The following is a 19,150-nucleotide window of genomic DNA, read 5'->3' as shown; positions in this document are numbered from 1 at the left end:
AAATTTGTAATTATACCCATTCAAATAATTTAAATAGACTTTTCTGCATCTTGATTTGAATGGTCTTTGTCTTACGTGCACCCTTTAATTTTCTACTCAAGAGTCTAAAAATGTGTATGGAGCAGTTTTTATTTAAAATGCACTAAATACATAAAAAAAGCAAGCAAAAAGGTGGCACTTAGAAGTGGACTAATTTCCTAATTTGCACATGTCCAAATGTTGAAAAAAAGCTCTTTATCCAAAAACGTACTGTTTCTAAGGGGATGGAACTTAAAAACAGTGAGTTGGTCCAACCTTTCGATCCCAAATTTAAGCATTTTTAGTAAGTGTAGATAACAAGTTGACAAAGACTAAGTTGTGTTTGATTAAATACCATGTTAGAATTTACAACGTGGACAACCATATTGTGCATGACAGACTGGATGCACTGCTCTCCAAGAGGAATATTTCTGCCCATCTGCATATCCAAAAAGCTTTTAAAAAAGACAACTGGACTTCTAGAGTTTTCATTAATGGAGACTAGTTGTGCCAGTTTCTGGTCGCTAACAGAAACGAGTCAAGCAAGTTTCTGATGGGTTAATGCAACACTGGATGGAAATTCAGTTCAATTCAATTTTATTTATATAGCGTCAATAACAATACAAATTGTCTCAAGACGCTTTACAAAACCCGGCCTAAGATCCCCAGAGCAAGCCTGAAGGTGACGGTGGCAAGGAAGAACTCCCTTTTCACAGGAAGAAACCTTGAGCAGAACCCAGCTCATATGGAGGGACCCATCTGCCTAAGGCCAGCCGGGTAGAGACAGAAAAGACAGAGAAGAGAGCAGCAGGAGGAACGAGATAAACATACAGTTTGAGAATGTAAATAAATAAATCTTGTGACATTGCAGAATCTTATCGAATGCCATAGTGAATGTGTGCTGCTATCAAAGCTAAAGACAGTCCAATGAAATATTAGTGTGTGACTTTTTTTTGGCCAGACAGTGTATGTACAAATGATTCATTTTTTGGATAAACAAGCACAAAAGCATAATATTTCTCTTTCATTTGTTTGACTGGGTTCTCTTTGTCTCCTTTGTTGTTGTCTGCAGAAATGTAGAAAATACTGAGGGTTGACAATATTTTTAAGCGGCATTGTAGAATTCTCCTAAAGCAGTGTTAGGCTTCAGCCTGGCTTCATATGCGCTTACTTTCTCTCTCTTAGTGTGTGATTGCCTGAGTGTGAATGTGTCTGAGTAATTTGGGGCAACACCGCCCTCCCCAGAGACTGGTGGCCGCCACACCTGTGTTTCACCAGCTCATCACCTCACAGCTTAAGAACTCTGGTTTTTCTTCCACTCATAATCAGATTGTACAGTCACCTTTTGGGTAGTAGATGTCAAGCAAGTCTCTTGTTTTCTTGTGGTTGCTTCCCTGTTAGTAATTCTCTTTTCACTATTGTACAGATTACCCTCATGCCATCCAGCAACTCTACGTCTGAAGAATCGATCCACTGACCTTAAAATTCATCTACCTGCTAGTCTCCTGCACATCATTCACTCTGATCTGATTCCAGATTTCCACTTTGCACATTCCGAAGCCCCCGTGAACTCTGGAATTGTGGTTTGTGTTCTGCGTTCTTGGATCCTAAAATTACAAAAACGATGGATTATATTTGTACAAACTCACTATGAAGTGATGTGTTGAAAGAGAGTAAAGTTAAACATGCCTTGTATTGTTAACCATAATATTACCATTCTGCTGCTACCATTCAACTGTAAACAGAATGAAATTTCATTGCATCAACTCAGCACAACCAATTCAGCAATGCAAGAGTGATCTGTAGTATTAGCAGTAGTGCAAATAAAGTACTCAGTAGTATTAGCAGTAGTGTAAATAGTCTGTAAAAGTGGCAGAACAATAGTTTAACCACTGTGCAGAATACAAAATTACACACAGCTTAGATAGTAGTGTCAGGTAAAAATACTGTAGTGCAATGAGAGTCCAAAGTGACTGTATCCCTAGTGCATAGAGTACACCAGTCAGGCATAACATTATGACCGCTGATGAAGTGAAGTAAATAACACTGACCATCTTGTGACAATGCAATGTTCTGCTGGAAAATGTCTGGACCTGGCATTCATGTGAAAAACAGCACAAGGTGTTGACCTGGCCTCCAAATTCACTAGATGCCATATTGATCAAATATCTGTGGGATGATCCACAGAGGCCCCTCCCCTCAACCAATAGGACCCAACGACCCCCACTAACTACATTCTGTTGCCAGACACCACAGGACACCCTCAGAAGGCCCATGTCCATTCTCTGATGAGTCACAACTGTTTTGGAGGCACAAGGGAGACCTACACAGTATTAGGAAGGTGATTATAATTTTATGCCTGATCGGTGAAAAGTGTTTCAGTGCTGCATGCTGAGGTAATAAAGAGTTAAGTATAATGTACATTAAGAGTTCAGCAGTCTGATGACCTGGAGGAAAACCTGTTACAGAACCTGGTGGTCATGCCCCGAATGCTGCAGAACCTCTTTCCACAGGCCACCAGGGAGAACAGTCTGTGGTGGGGGTGTGAGGAGTCTGATAATGTTTGTGGACATCAGCACTTTGCTGCGATGTCCTTAATGGAGGGAAGAGAAGTCCCAATGATCTTCTCTGCTGTCCTCACCAGTCTCCTCACATTCGTCAGAGACACTGCAGCGTCCACACCACACAGAGGTACGGGATGGGCGGGAGCAGGTGGTCTCTCCTTATCTTGCACAGGAAGAATTTATTAAAAAAATACTAATCTATGACTAAAAAACTGACTATGTTCACTTTCCAAATATTTGGCCCACACTGTAGCCCACTTACAAACTAAGAACAAACTAGTACACAAAATGCGATACAAAATAAGCAATACAATAATTGAATGCCACTGATCCCAGCGCAAAATCCTGCTTGGGTGAGGAGCTTTACCACAAAATATAATTTGGAACACACTTCTGGGTTCCCTTGCCTGGAAAATAAATGTGAACTTGATCAGTAGTTGCGGTCTGGCAACAAAAATTTTATTTGAAGTGGAGGGGCAGTTTTTTTTTTTGCATTTGTATTTAACATAAAGACAATGAAAAAATACCAATTATTAGAATATTGGTGATAAAAAGCCAGCATTTTTATTTTATTTTTTTTCGAAGATTTTGTTAATCTTTATTTTGGTTGACAGTAACAGGGTTGAGGGTAATAGGGTTGACGGAAACAGGGTTGATGTAAAATGCTGAAGGCACCCATTGCTAGCGATATGGAAAAGGTCATGACACCATGATGTGCATTCATAAGTGGGTTAAATGTTGTTTTACATATACATTAAAACATTTTTAGAATTATTTTGTAATGTATGTAACAGGGTTGACGCATTGAGCTTGTCCACTCTCTGTCTAACATTACATTTCCCTAGGAAAATCCATCAAAGAAGAGGACACTAACTTGTCTTGTCACCATCAGCTTCATGAAAGGCAGATGAAACTTCTTGCTGGGAATTCAACAGATTTCGGAAAACTCCATTATCTCTGTTTTCTGTTTTCATTAAAAGTAACAGGGTTAAACTTGGGGATACAACTAAATTTTTTTTTTTGACACGTTAAACATATTAGAATGAAATCATTATCACCCCACCCCCCACCAGGAATTAGTGACACTAAACATAAATGATAAACCTTCTGCAACACACTTGAATAAGAGTTTAGTTATAAATTTGCATGTTATGAATATAGCTGACCATAGCAGAGATAGCTTATTTCACTGTATTCTTTGAAATACCAGTGATCCTGATAGAGCCGTGTTGTAGTTTTTTCAATTCAGACTTAATCTGAAAGTTGGCTCCATCTAGCGGCGCCAACTCTACAATAAAACCTACCACGATTTGGTGATGGTTAAACGATATTGCCAACACTGACAGCAGTATTGTTGTTGATTTCAAAGACAGACGTTGTTTAAATACAGACAGTACAGACATTACTCATAATAGTTTAGCTCATAGACTTCTTGATAAGGCCTGTGGTTTCCCAGAACAATGGTCGAAGACCACTCGTAACCAGTGCGCATGTGCACTTTCCTGAACCTACTGATAAAACATCATTTCCGTTGGTGATGTCAACGGAAAACGTCACGGAACGGGAAGAGCAGTAGCTTGACAGCAGGACGGAAAACATTAACTATACGCCTAAGTGTATATGATAAACAACCAAATAAGCAAGTATTGCATTAAACGGTTTACTATAATCAACAGTATGTTGCCTATAAGGTTTACTTACCCGCTTAACTGTTTGAAAATATCTAGATTATCGTAAACATTTGGAACGCGACAAGTTAGCGTCATTTAGCTTAAACGCTAAAATGTGAGCATTCTTTGTACAGCCTGTAGTTACATTAAGTAGTTAATAAACAATAGGACAGTTAGCTAGCTGACATAACTGGCTTATTATGATGACACAAATGTGATGACACACCAGTTTCAATACGTTCGTTTGCAAACGAACATATTGTAAAATAACAGGTGCTACTGGGACCAAGATAAGTTTAGGTTGATCTCTCCCGTCGATAAAGCAATAAAACCTGTATTAGTCCGGAACTCTAAATTGACTTCGTGTAAAACAGCAAAAGTGGATAAAACTGGAAAAAACACTCCTGATTTAACTTCTGTTCAATTCTGCTGTTTTGATCCTCTTCGTTGATCCTCACCATTGTTGTTAATATTAATGATTAAGTGGTTTCTCATTTTTAATTTTTTCCTCTGTTTGTCAGCAGCCAAATTTCAACAGGCACAACCAACCTCCGGCAGACATGTCGTACGGCAGAGCAGAGAGAAGCCTTGTCCCACAGGATTTCAGCAGTCTTTTACAGACATGCAGCTCCAACATCCAAAAGATCACACAAAATAGTAAGTGCATCACTGCTTATTTTGCTACTGTGCGACACAGACACACAAAGTCATCTTACTCACTCACTCGTTCAGTAAGTAATAAAGGGACAAAGCTGGATGACACAATATCAGCCAGTTCTCTGCCTCATTAACCTATTTGTTTTAGGCAGAGAGGACTTTTCAGCATGAATACAAGATTTTATGTGTGATGAGTGTTCATTTTAGAAGATTGTGTTTAGTTGTTTTGCATTGATCCACTATGCTGCACTTCCCTGTTCTCAAGTGGGTTTGTTCAAGTGATAAGACAGGTGTCACAGTATAAGACAATGCTTAAACTACAGATATAAAACTGAAATTGCTTAAGTTAAGAAGAAAACAATACAAAAGTCTAACACATTAAATGTACGGAAATACTTAGTTATGATTTCTCACTACGGCATTATATTCTGTTATCTATATTTTGTTGTCATATAAGTATGTGTGTGTGTGTGTGTGTGTATATATATATAAGGACATATATATTGTTGTACTGAATTTTGAAGTTAGAGTGAGCGTCTGTTGACTTCCTGAGACATTTTATAGGGCTTTAGTTTTGAATGTCCTGATATAGTCTCATAGTCTCAGTTTAATGTTGTGTGTAATGTGATGTCATGATGTCTGAAAGTAAATAGTTTTGTTGAAGGTAGTTTTCTTAACACACTCGAAATTTATGATTAATGGGGTTCAAATTTTTAAATTCTAAACTACACTACTTCATTGTATATAATCCTGGTTCTGATGAAAAGGTGCTTTATAGGTGTTGCTCATTTAGTGTGGTTTGTTGTTGCTGTTGAATTTGCGGACTAGTTCTTTCAAGATTTCAGCCTGACACTGTGTTCTTATGACAGCTGCTCAGATCAAGACCGTGGTGAACAAGCTGGGGACCAGACAGGACACCAGTGAACTTCAGGATCATCTGTAATGTCACTTCCTTGTTTCCTTATTTTTTACTTCTGCTGAACAATCAAGCACCTACTTTTACTTTTGACTAGTTATTGTAATCTGTTATGGACACTTTAACTGGCTAAGGGCTGAAGTGAATTGAATGAAAAGTGTGTAGTATCTGTGTTACTGTATAACATCGTGAAAAGTATCCTCAAAGCCCACGACTATGTAATTCTGAAGGCAAGTCAAAACAGTTTTCGGGTATTGATTAAATTGCCTATATAGTAAAACACTGTACTGCTGAACTGTGTTGAAGGTAAATTTTATTGTGCAGAATGATGAGCAATCTTGGGTGGACTAAAGCTCTGTAGTGCAGCGCTTTCATCAGACTGACTGGCAGTCTTTTTTGATATTTTTGATGTTTCCGTAGGCAGCAGATACAGCACTACACCAACCAACTGGCAAAAGAAACCAACAAGCACCTAAAGGAGTTGGGGTCAATCCCTTTGCCCTCATCACCCTCAGAGCAAGTAAGTATCAGTATTCATATATTTGTTAATATATCACTGTTGGTTAAAAATATGTACATTAAAAATTTGAGCATGTAGAGTGATGTTCAGAAATACTGTAGCTCCAAAGTTTGTATGTGTAAATCAATCCTCGTAAGCTTGTAAAATCACTATTGCTAAGCCTGTCTTTATACCTGGATATGACTGAAATCTGTGTCTACAATGGTTCCAGTTGCCTTCATTTCTGCAGGCAAATCCTCAAATGTGAAGTAGATTGTCAAGATGGACAATGGAACAGACTCTTTTGTGACCCAGAGAGGCTGACTTAGAAATTTAATTGGTCATGCTCTTGTTATACATTTCATTTCCAATGAATTGAATAGAAGCTGCCACTAACTGTGATGGCATTCTGCGGTAACACATTTGAGTAAATGTATATTGGAATATATTTATTTAAAATTTTTATTTCAAGAATATGTCAAATCATGAAATATTTTATTATATTTATTTAGCATTTTGGTTCAAGGGACTCAAAATGGCAAGTTCACCATCTCCTACCAAGGAACTTTTCAGGATGGAGGCAAATCAATCATGTGGCTGAATCCAAATTTCTTGTGGTTAAGGTGTTCATTTTCAGCAGATTTGAAACAATGTAACGGTAAACATTCATGTATGACTATATAACATAAATTTTACAATAAATCTTCACATTAAGTAGAATTATTTGGTCAGTTCAGTTTAATTTTATTTGTATAGCTTCATTATCAATCCATATTACCTCAAGATGCTTTACAGAACCCATCGTGTGAACACCATCCATCCAACAGAGCTAGCACACATTATTCAAATCATTTTTGACTCTGGCTTGTATTTGTTTGAAATGAAAAGCTTTTCAGTGGACAGACATCCTTTATTTCTTAACAAAGTAACAGGGTTTCTTAACAAAGAATGGTTTATTACCCTGGTTTAATTTCCAAATCCCATACATTTTAGATATCAATGGTCTCGTATTAACTTTTTATGTGAGGGGAGCTGAGGCTCAGTAGGTAAAGTGGATTGTACACGGACCAGAGGGTTAGCGGTTTGATCCCCAGAATGTGCCACACGGTGAAGTGTCCTTGAGCAAGAACCCCCAGTTGCTCCTAGTGCATAGCACTGGTGTGTGTGCGCCAATGGGTAGATGTAACTGTGATGCACTTACCAATAGTTAGAAAGGCGCTATATAAAAAAAAAAAAACAACAAGGCGATTTACCACTGCTGGAGTCATAATGTAAGCATTACAGTGGATCACTCTGAATCCAGACTTTGAATCGGGTGGGCAGCACAGTGGCGTGGTTAGTGGTTAGCACTGATGCCTCACACAAGAAGGTTCCGGGTTCAAATCCAGGCCAACTGAGGCCTTTCTGTGTGAAGTTTGGGTTCTTTCTGGTACTCGTTAATTGGTGAATGGTGGTCTGTCTCTCTGTGTTAGCCCTGCGATAGACTGGCGACCTGTCTAGGCCTCTCACCCAGTGACAGCTGGGACAGGTTGGATAGGTGGGATAGGCTTGTCTTGCAAAGAGCCTTTGCAAGACAAGCGGTTACAGAAGATGAATGAATGAATAATGAATCGGATATGATGTCTGCCCAGGTCAAGTAAGAAACGGTACTTTGTTTTTGCTCCTAAGAACAGTTACGCTATAATCTTGCAAGTCATTTTCATAATTTCTGTTTTCTGGATTTTAGGCTCTGGTTTCTGTTGGGAGTCACACAATTGGTATTTTTATGGAATTCTACAGTCCATGTGGTCTTAAAAAATAAAATCCTTAGTTTCAGCTGCTTGTTTAAGTTGCAATAATTTCATGGTCAAGGTTTTATCTGACTGTCAGAAAGATAAGGTGGCCCTATAGTTTATTCCCCATCTTTTTAAGTGGACTCTTAATATCTGTGTCCTTCTGCTCTGTGATGTCCAGAGGCAGCAAAAGATCCAGAGGGACCGGCTGATGAACGATTTCTCAGCAGCTTTGAACAACTTCCAAGCAGTCCAGCGTCGTGCAGCAGAGAAGGAGAAAGAGTCAGTAGCCAGAGCAAGGGCTGGATCCCGCTTATCAGTAAGTGGGACTCACCTACAAGAAACAACACTAAATAAGCACCATTAACTTTAAACTACCATGAACCATGAAACCATGAAAAATTAGCCACTACATAAAGTAACCAACCATAAAACTAGAAAGAAAGCTTCAGACTAAGTCTGTGGATCTTCATAAAAGAGACCAGAAATTTAAGTTGGATGTTTGATTAAAACCTCATATCATTTTTTTTGTAATTACTGGATTTTGGTTTAACACTTAGTAGAGATTTTAAGTGTTGCTTAGAGTTTTGCTTAATCTTCTTTTTCATTTAGACATTTATTGATTGGGGTTTCCCTTGTCTTTCAGACTGAAGACAGTTCTCGAGATGAAAAGCTTGTATCTTTTGATAAGTAAGTGACTGTATGAATGAATGTATTATGGAACTTTACAAGGTACAAGGACAAGTGAAAGATAAATTTACTACATAGAGAGATGCCTCAAAAAGTGAATGCCAAGCCCTTACCAGTTCTGCATGTAAACTAAGAGTAACACAGTGGGTTTCTAACAGAGTGAAACAAGTTCCAACACATTTGTTTTTATTTCATTTTTTTATATAGTTAATTGCATAATAAAGGATAATTCCACTGTTTGATCATTTTGGAGCCTATAGTCGGTGCAACTCAATACAGTTTAATAGTACTACAAACTGCAGCCTCCAAAATGAATCAGTGTCTCTCAATTATTTTAAATAAATGCTGAATACCATAACTTTTAGCTAAGAGATTTTTATGTAAGAATGTTTTCATTACAGACCTCAGTCCAATTTAGATTTTGTGGCTGGACTCAAACCTGATTCCCTTGCAGCCTGACAGTTTTGTTAAGAATAATGTGGTAAAATTGCAGTGTTCATATGCAAAAGTCAGATTGAGACCTATCCACACAGACCGTGTGCTATGATCTACTGAGTACTGAGTAAACAGGATGACTACTTATGCAATCACTTTACGTTATATATTTTTAATTAATTGGTTTACGTAGAAAATCTGCCAGTAAACATCAAATTATATTGACCATGATTCCATATATGAAAGCAGGCATTATTTGACAAGCAGATGAGTTCATGCAGCAACACGGTGGGATGGTCCAAAAAGCTGCCGTCAAGTAGGACAGTTCGCAGTAGTTTAATCAAAATCTGTGCAGGAAGTTAGGGAAACACTTACTTCCAGGTGGAAGTGAACAGATAAATAATTCATATAAGTGACTGTGTTAAATAAGTGCTGTAACGGTTAAAGATAAATGTGTTCATACACTTCATTCCAACTCTTTAGATGTTTTATCATATTTTGTCTCTTTTGTGTAAAGCCAAGAGGACTGGGGTCAGATGGTCACCCAGACAGAGGAAGTAGCCTTCACAGAGGAAGACCTGGAGCTCATCAAGGAGAGAGAGACCAACATCAGACAGCTGGAGGTGAGCTTTTTCTTACTGTTTTTAATATCAGTACATACAGAACTCAGTGAGAGACCATCAGCATGAGCCATGGTAACTGGCCTCTGTGAAAATCGACTGTCTTGTCTTAAGACTGCACACAAATTTCACTTTGTTTGTTTTTACTCCAGTCTGACATCTTGGATGTAAATCAGATCTTCAAGGACCTGGCAGTCATGATTCACGACCAAGGAGAAATGATTGGTAAGTATTACTGGGTCCAAAGTCTAAAGTGCACTGGTCAGAACACATCTTAACGGCTAGTTCTGTTATTTTCTCTCCAAAACCCACACACCATTTGCTTTGAGATCATATCCTCTAGTACAGCGTGTATATTTATCTTCATGTGTACTGTGATATGATATGATATGCATTTGATTTACAGTAGGTTTGCAAGAATATATGATGGAATATGGTGTTTGATCCTTTCAGCCAACACTACCATTTAGAATTTTTTAGAGGGTATCAATTGTAGCAATGTATGTTGATTTGGTGAGAAGCAATAGAACATGACTGACTGACTTTATTCTTCACTGCAAATGCTGTGGAAATGTACATTACCCTGTATTTTCCATGACCCCAATTAAAATGGTGGAAATATTGCAGTTGAAGGCTACAGTGTTATTAAACTTTTATTTATGTTTAGGCACTGGCCGCACTTGGTTATGGTTAGGGAATGATGGAATTTGTTTTAAAAAATTGATTACTTAACACAATATGTTAATTAATATTTGACTTGAACCACAATCTTTATCTTACCTTCCGCAGAGTGCATTTTACATAAATCTAACTGCACATGGGTATCTGAGAGCTGTGAACTTTGTCCACCTACCATCTGCCAAACCAGCATTAAGATGTATTAATTTGTTATAAAAAATAAATAAATAAATTGGATCTGTTTGGTCAGTGCACCCAGTTTACCTGGAAGAAGCGCTTTAGTTGTATAGACAGGCTGTGACATTATTTAAATCTGTAATCAGATAATTTCAACATTGGCAGTAATACACTGCCTGGCCAAAAAATAAAGTCACCACCTGGATTTAACTAACCAAAGAGGTACGAGCCTCCTTTTGGATATTTACTGCATGAGTGATTATCTTTCAGCTGTTAACAAGTTATTTAACCCCAACTGATGCAATGAGTAGCTTCTCATTTCTTAAACAACCATGTCTAAAGACACATCCTGTGGTCGTGGAAAAGATGTTAGTCTGTTTGAGAAGGGTCAAATCATTGGCATGCATCAAGCAGAGAAAACATCTAAGGAGATTGAAGAAACTACTAAAATTGGGTTAAGAACTGTCCAACACATTATTAAAAACTGGAAGGATAGTGGAGAACCATCGTCTTCAAGGTAGAAATGTGGTCGGAAAAAAATCCGGATTGATCATAATCTGTGATCAAGGATTCAAGGATTCTTTATTGTCATTACAACACATGTTGGTACATAGGAAGGAACGAAATTGGTTTCTCTGGTCCCGATTCAAGCCATAAGTAAAAAAAAGTATAAATATAGAAAAGTATAAATATAGAGAATAAAATAACGTTTGGTGAAATCAAATCAAAGAAAAACAACAGCAGAACTGAGGACTATGTTTAATAGTGAAAGTAAGAGCATGAGTCCAGATTTACCCTGTTCCAGAGTGATGGGGGCATCAGGGTAAGAAGAGAGTCAGATGAAGTGATGCACCTATCATGCCTAGTGTCTACTGTACAAGCCTGTGGGGGCAGTGCTATGATCTGGGGTTGCTGCAGTTGGTCAGGTCCAGGTTCAGCAACATTATATGTCCAAAGAATGAGGTCAGCTGACTACCTGAACATACTGAATGACCAGGTTATTCCATCAATGGATGTTTTCTTCCCTGATTGCACGGGCATATTCCAAGATGACAATGCCAGGATTCAGTGTGGATGGAAATAAATCTTGTGACATTGCAGAAGCTTATCACAACAATGCCACAGCGAATGAGTGCTGTAATCAAAGTTGAAGGTGGTCCAACAACCTTTTTTTTGGTGGCGACTTTATTTTTTGGTGAGGCAGTGTATATACAGTATACATACTCAAGAGCTTGCATTAGTTTCCAGCTGACTTTGATTTATGTTCTGCTTTGCAGATAGCATTGAGGCAAATGTGGAGAATGCTGAAGTTCATGTAGAACGAGGAACAGAGCAACTCCAAAGAGCTGCTTACTACCAGGTGAGTCTGCAGGAATCACACTTTGTGCTGATGTTCAGTTCAGGCCCTGCAAATAACCCTATCCTGTGTTGTCCCTGCTCTCTTTATCACAGCAAAAGTCCCGAAAGAAGATGTGTATCTTTGCTGTGGTTTGTTCCATCATAGTCATTATACTTGCCATCATTATCTGGCAAGCTACTAAATAATCTGATTTCACACAACCAACACTTCAGTACTCTATTTAATTCTGGCCCCACATACTTTCAAGTATGAATCACAAAGACTGAGAAAAGACTGATGACTGGACAGTGGAATAAATCTAAACGGGCTCATCATTGTGGAAAACATCCTAACTGATCAAGTCCATTGTTTTGTTAAATAACTGTAAAACATCCTATGACTGAGGAGACAGCAGAAGACTGAGGTGGTCTAGGGGAACAATTAAAGATCAAAGATTTCTGAATTTGTTTCCCTCATTCATTCGTCTTAATGACTGCACTAACAATAGTTGTCACTGTATTTCAAATGTAAACTTAAATTTATTACACATCACTCATTATACATTAATAGTGACTTGTTTAAGTTTTTCGTTTATTTGATTTTGTTTTGTTTTTATATGTATGACTATGACTTCTTGTTTTCACAATAATACGGCATTCTGGTGATGACAGCCATCGTTGTGATATACATTTTGTAAAATAAAAAGCAAACCAGATACAAATATAAATCAATGTCAATATGTAAATACTCTGTTAAAAACATCAAGGATTATAAATAATGACAGTATCTCCAAAATGAAATGTACTTCAAAAAAGTGTTTTAGGTGATTTCTATATGACTCCTGACAGTATGGATAATAAAAGTGTTAAACTCTTGTGCTCTTTTGAACGTTTGATCATTCATCAGTGTATATGTGCGATTGATTGTGTTATAGGTATAGTAAGATTTTTCAATTTTAGTTTTTCTGATTTTGACCAAGATTTCTATCTGTTAAAACATTTAAAACACAAAAGTCACAGTGGATCCAATAGAATCTGTCATTAGTCGTATAAATAAATAAATAAATAAAATCCTATGTGGGATTCATGAAACCTGCACTGAAAGCCAACGCTTTCCTACGTTAGTATGTTCATGAATTGTGTTTGATATTGAATCAGAAGAAAAAGTTGTGTTTAATGAAAGCCAGACCCAAAACAAGTTAGGGAGTCAATCAGCTAGACTGAGTAACTCAGCCTTCCTGGGGTTCACTCATTTGTTGTTTTGCCTTTTTTATTTTTGTAGTAATCTTGGGTGGTGACATATTTCTCTAGTGGAGTAAGCTTATCCAGGCCTCAGCCATGTGGTTGGGTGTACCGGCGTTCATCTTATAAACCTGCCCTGAGCCTGGCATTCTCCAGAAGAGATTCAGGATTTTGTTGTGTTATGTGACCATTTAGTGTGGTGGAGAAGTCAGCCCACTGTTGTAGATGTTACTAGCTGAAGACGGTAATTTTGTTGATGTGGTGGTAGACTAGTTGTAATTGTGGATGTGGCTTTCCTTTCATGGTTGTCACTTTGTGGTTAACTGCACTGAATTTGTGGGTTTAGTTTGGATTTGAGGTCACTTTGGTATTGATTGTCTATTGCAACTTCTATTACGAAGCATTACAGCCACGGGAGAAGGTCAGAACTTGGATGAATGCCTCATTCTTTGGTAGGTATTTGGCTGTGGCTGCTTTCCTTGGGGCCTCTCCATGGTTTCGATTTGTTTGTTGGATTCCAACGTATTTGTAGTTATCAACATCTGCTTTATTGCCTCTAGTAGGTCCCTGAGTCCTGAAAACCTTCCTTCTCCTTACTGTCCGTCCACACTTATCGTGTCTGATTGGGATTCCAATGTCATTACACTGAGACATTGTAGTGGTGGACAAAAAGCAGAAGAGGGCCGTACTGATGGATGTTGCAGAAGTGATGGCAACATCAGAAAGGAGGGAAAATCAAGAAATACCAAGGGCTGAAATAGCAACTAGAAGAGATGTGGAAGGTGAAGACAACAGTGTTTCTCCTGGTAATCGCAACCCAAACTGGAAGAGTGGCTCCAGCAGATTCCTTTGCATCAGAGATGAGAAGAGTGCAGTAAGAAAAGCTAAGATACTGCACAGGACTCTCTAAGACCTCCCAATGGGTAGTAGTAAGTAGAAAATATAGGAATGAAAAAATTACAGTTATGATGAATGACAAGACTAGATAGGGTGAAATAAGAATGGCTTGCAAGAGGTCAGAAAATGGAACGTGTTGAACAAATATTGTTGGAAAAAATGAACTACTACTGATGGTGTGGCTTAATTAGTTTTTTCTTTTTTTCTTTTTTTTTTCTTTCTGCTATACATATCCATCTAATCCTTATCCAATTTAATATGCGTGAAATATTACCTAGTTTTGGAACTCGGAGCACTTTTGTTGTTTAGAGTCGTTTTTGCTCCACCAAGTCAAGTATCTAATAGTTCCACAAAGAGCAACTACTGTCAGTGTCCAGCAGAGTGCAGAAGAGAGTGCAGATACAGAAATTAATGAACAGGTGGTCTCGGACTCTGGATGGATTATTTTCATCAGATATCTGATCCAGTGAAAAGAGAAGAGCAGAATGTTTATTGGCAGCTGTACTATCAGGCATAATCAAACACCTTATTAACACTGTAAACATCGATTCTGCTTAGGGGAGGATGATTGTGTTATAGTCTCATGATAGCAATACAGACTATATACTGTATATATATATATAAATAGCAATAACTAAACACATTTTCCTTGCTTTCCAAATAGTAGTATGCAAAATTGCATTGCATTTTATTCTTCTGGTTTCACTATTAAACTGGATTTTTATTTCTCAAATAGCAGTAAAAGGAATGGCTGGATTAAGAATTAAAAGAATTCACATAGGATGCTAAAAGGATGTCATTGGTTACCTTATGGAGATCAGTTCCCAAAGCTTCAAAATGTAAGTTAAATTCCCCACAGATGTTATTTGTTACATAAAGCCTAATAGTTGGGCTGAAATTCCACAACTTAACATTAAATTGTACACTAACAGTAGAAATTGATCTAAAATTATTAAGAAAAGAATGATCAAGGTATGGTTTCATCAAAAGAGGGTGCACCAACACTAACCCTTTTAAATACTAATACTACTAATAATAGAATAAATAAGATGGAAGAATTTTAATTTCTAAGGACCTGTTTATATTATAAATACAATATTGGGCTGAAATACTGTATGTCAACACATTCTTTGAGATGTTTTGTTGAATAACACTAAGACTTGTATTTAAGACTTTAAGACAAATGAGTCTGTCACCTTATATAAGATTCTTTGGTTGGAATGTTTTTGCTAAAATTAAATTACAGAAAAAAATGCCCCTCCTGCAATACTGTGTCGCAAGAGGCAAGATTTGATTTGATTTAATTCTGTTCGATCTCACTTATATAGGGTCAACAACAGTCAAAATTCTCTATCGACTCTGGACAAAACAAAATAAATCTCATTGCCTTTTTAGTAATAAGTTACTCTAATGTCACACAATTGGTTTAATATCTTTTAATAAAATATGGCATTTGTGCTGTTTAAGTTAGAGATCTCTGGGAATTAAATGTCTTTCATTTGGGTCTCTGATTTGAAGCGAACCACTCAGCCTCTGTGGGGATTTTAATTACTTGGAAAAAAAAAAAAGAAAAAGAAAAAGAAAACACCAGCCAGCTTTTTTGCTCTGTGGTAACCAGGCTGATGGCTATTGGCAATTGAGTGGATGTGTAGGGAAGTGATTGAAGAGCACATGCTAAGCAGGAGGACAAAAAGCGCAGATGTTAATAGATAGCAATGAGAGAGCAGAAGCTTCTTTAACACTGCTTTGTTCACACATGAGGAAATGTGATTTATATCACAGACTGGGTGTCTCACCTCCAGCGCAGCACAGGTCCTCGACTCGTAGGCAGGATAAGGCATCTCTGGACTGGAAGAAATGGGAAAAGGGACCCTCTCAAATGTCCCCACCGAATTTCTGTTCAGGCCAAATTTCCATTCAGCTACAGAGAGACAAAATTATTTTGTGGGTATTAGTTTACATTAATGACCATGATTTTGAATGTGCCATGCTGCCATTTTAAAGAATACAAGCTATAAGTAAAAAGCTGGTAATTAAAAAGTGGAACTTTGATTCAGTGTCGATTTTTTACATGAATGAAACGTATCCATACACTATTGTTTAATGGTTTAATTTCTGATTAATTTTCGTGCTAAAGTTCTCTGAATATTGTCTTCCACAGTAGAGAAGAAAGTGGTTGATCAAAATATATACACACTGATCCACTTCAATTATCACCCAGTGATGCTCTGAAGCTTAGCACTGAGCTTTACAAGCAGCAGGAGGTGAGAAGAATCATTAAATTAATGAATTATTATTTTAAATTATTCAAATTAAATTAAATTAAATACATTTTTCAATAAATATAGTAAATGGTAAAATTAAGTACAATGTTACATAGTGTTCAACATGCTGGATAATGGGCAAATTGGTGCATACTATAGACAAATGAAATGAAACAGCATTTTGATCTGTATCCATACAGCATCCTAGAATTCAGTTTGTTTTTCTGGGGAAAATGTTTTTTTGTCAGGTATGCCCTTGCAGAACATTGTGCTTTGTGATATTTAGCTGTATAAATAAAAGCAACTTCACACTTGTCATTCTGATCACAGTTTTATCTATAAATTATATCTAAAGTGTTCTGTCTTCAAAGTGGTGGTACATGGTGGGTAGTGATAGGATACGTTTTTGAAAGATGTTGCAGCTAATTGGTAATGTTCTACAGTATGTCCTCTTCTATGGGAAGGTGCTGTGCTCCAAAAGAATGAAGCACATCACCTCCCCATTCTGTTGGAGCAGACAATCTGGTTTAGCACCTGCTCCTCACATTAAAGAAGGGGGGGTTACAGGATGCCAGTGAAGGGGGATGGGGCATAAAGGCTGGCCCTTTGTGAAGTGATGGTGGAGTGAGTGCCTGCGTGAACAGACTCCCCTGACAAAAGCAATCCAACTGGCTCAGATATGCCAATTATAAACAAACTCTGTCTATGGAGCCCTACTGCCTACCCCTATATACTGCTTGTACTTGATGGCTAGTTCGCATTTCTTTTTCGCTGACTTGTTCATTTTAGAAGGACATGTCAGAAATATCAGTCATTCAAAACATGCAAGTAATGTTAAAGTCTACATTTAACAATGTAATAACTTTTAAGTGCCTCTGCACACAGGATCTGTGCTACAAAATCATTTATTACAAAACTGGAACGATAAAAGTTTTACCACATACAAAAAACATAATTAACCTGCAATTTGTTTTCTTATAGATTAAATTTGATGAAATTCGACTTTATTGTCATTTCATATATTACAAGTACATACACAACAAAATGCAGTTTGGCATTCAGCCACAGGTGCAAATAGCAAAAAGTGAAAAATTCAGTTAGTAGGGAACAAGCCACAACTATTGTACGGACTATGACTATTGTATTAATTTATTTCACAGAAATGGTATGTATAAAAAACAAGTGTAATAGTTATATTAATATATAGATCAGTAAATACATACACATGCACATGAATACATATAAAGTGTTATAAACCACATCATTTCTCAATTCAATACACTGATGAGTTTTTCTGCTACAGCCTTACTTTGTCTGGGTTTACCAGTGGTGGTTAAAGTTAGGGAAACTTTTAACAGCCATTTGTAACCATAGTCACTGCTTAGCAAATATTGAAGGGATTTGCCTTTCACTTCATTCCCTGATAATAATCATAATTTGTCTTTTATTCTACCCTGGGAAATTCTCTCTACGCAGTGAACCCATCCATTCATTCACACAGCGGTGGCTGCTCAGGGAGCAGTTTGGAGGTTAAGAGCTTTGGACACGGTGGGTATACAAACCCATGACCCTACAGTATCAGAGCGACTCTATCCACTATTCCACACGCTCCTTTTAGAGCTGAGATGTCTGCAGGGGAGAAAGTCTCTCTAGCTCCTTGATGTTTTTTGCCCTATTCGTAAGAAGGCACTTTTGCAGCTAGTCGTGCATAGCCTATTTGAGTCATGCACATGATTAAAAAACATTGCTTCATGGGCAATTGTGCGGAATCGGATATCGACCTACTACAGCTTATTACGTAACAAATAGTATACAAAAACATGTGGGATTTTACACAAGACTATCAGTGGGGTATATCACAATAAAAGACAAAACAAAGCTGTTTTATTTTCCAAATGATTTCATTTCTCCTCTTCCACTGAGGGGGTTTTAGAATGAACGAGTGAAAATGGATGCATCGATTTTTATGGTACCAGTAGCCTTGGTTACTGATGGTGGAGCCCGGCCAAGAACAGCAGCTTCCAGAGCTGTGATTGGAGCTGGTGGCTCCCCTCACCTCTCACATTGGCTGTTTTTAACAAATACACTCATCTTTTTTGCATAGAAAACTCCGCCCTCTTTGTACAGCGAAGGGGGAGCCGAAGGATGCGACGCAGTGTATTTTAGCCCTGTGTATTGTCTTACAGGCATCTGGTCAGCGTGGCTATGCATGATGAGTGAGGTATTGTTGTCTATGGCTCTTGCTCGCCAATAAAATATGGAAATGATGTGCATTGTTTGGCTGCCTGCTCTTCTGTACTCTTTTTGCATCATCAGCTGTTTTAAGACGAAAACCTTTACAAACCTAATGCACACAGAGACAGTGAATAATGCACTTTTGTCAAGTGCTTAGAAACATGCTTCATACTACAGTACTGCAGGATGGATAAATAAGCATTTCCAAACAAACCACATATTAACTTAAACAGGTTAAACAGTTGCTATATTGTCTGGTCAGTTTTAGGGTAATTGTTAAAAGTGTATTTGGGCATTTGAAATATCCAAGAGAATCAAATTATTCATTCAGTCATTCATTCATCTTCATTCATTCATTCATTCATTCACGCAGAGGGAGAACTTGCAAACTCCTCACAGAAAGGCACAGTTGGCCCATGGATTCGAACCCGGAACCTTCTTGCTTTGAGGTATCATTGCTAACCAGAATCAAATTATT

The 19,150-nt window shown here is 37.7% G+C and overlaps 1 protein-coding gene across 2 annotated transcripts; it reads left to right on the top strand.

The window, feature by feature from the left end:
- The first annotated feature begins 4,108 nt into the window (after window positions 1–4,108).
- stx12 (syntaxin 12) lies at window positions 4,109–12,911 on the top strand. Of its 2 annotated transcripts, none has more exons than XM_084563481.1 (10): window positions 4,109–4,221; window positions 4,774–4,909; window positions 5,779–5,848; window positions 6,246–6,345; window positions 8,278–8,415; window positions 8,743–8,786; window positions 9,739–9,844; window positions 9,994–10,066; window positions 11,974–12,056; window positions 12,149–12,911. In XM_084563481.1, exons 2-10 carry the CDS (start codon window positions 4,813–4,815, stop codon window positions 12,239–12,241), a joined length of 804 nt encoding a protein of 267 aa, XP_084419607.1. In that variant the 5' UTR covers window positions 4,109–4,221; window positions 4,774–4,812; the 3' UTR covers window positions 12,242–12,911. The 2 variants fall into 2 exon arrangements, with proteins under 2 accessions (XP_084419607.1, XP_084419608.1); XM_084563482.1 differs by having other exon boundaries at window positions 4,110–4,221; window positions 4,777–4,909.
- The last annotated feature ends 6,239 nt before the right edge of the window (window positions 12,912–19,150 follow it).

This window comes from Chelon labrosus, assembly GCF_963514085.1.
Source record: "Chelon labrosus genome assembly, chromosome: 16".
NCBI classification, from domain to species: domain Eukaryota; kingdom Metazoa; phylum Chordata; class Actinopteri; order Mugiliformes; family Mugilidae; genus Chelon; species Chelon labrosus.
Note: the sequence above shows the minus strand (reverse complement) of the source record. Positions and strands in the feature narration are given on the sequence as shown.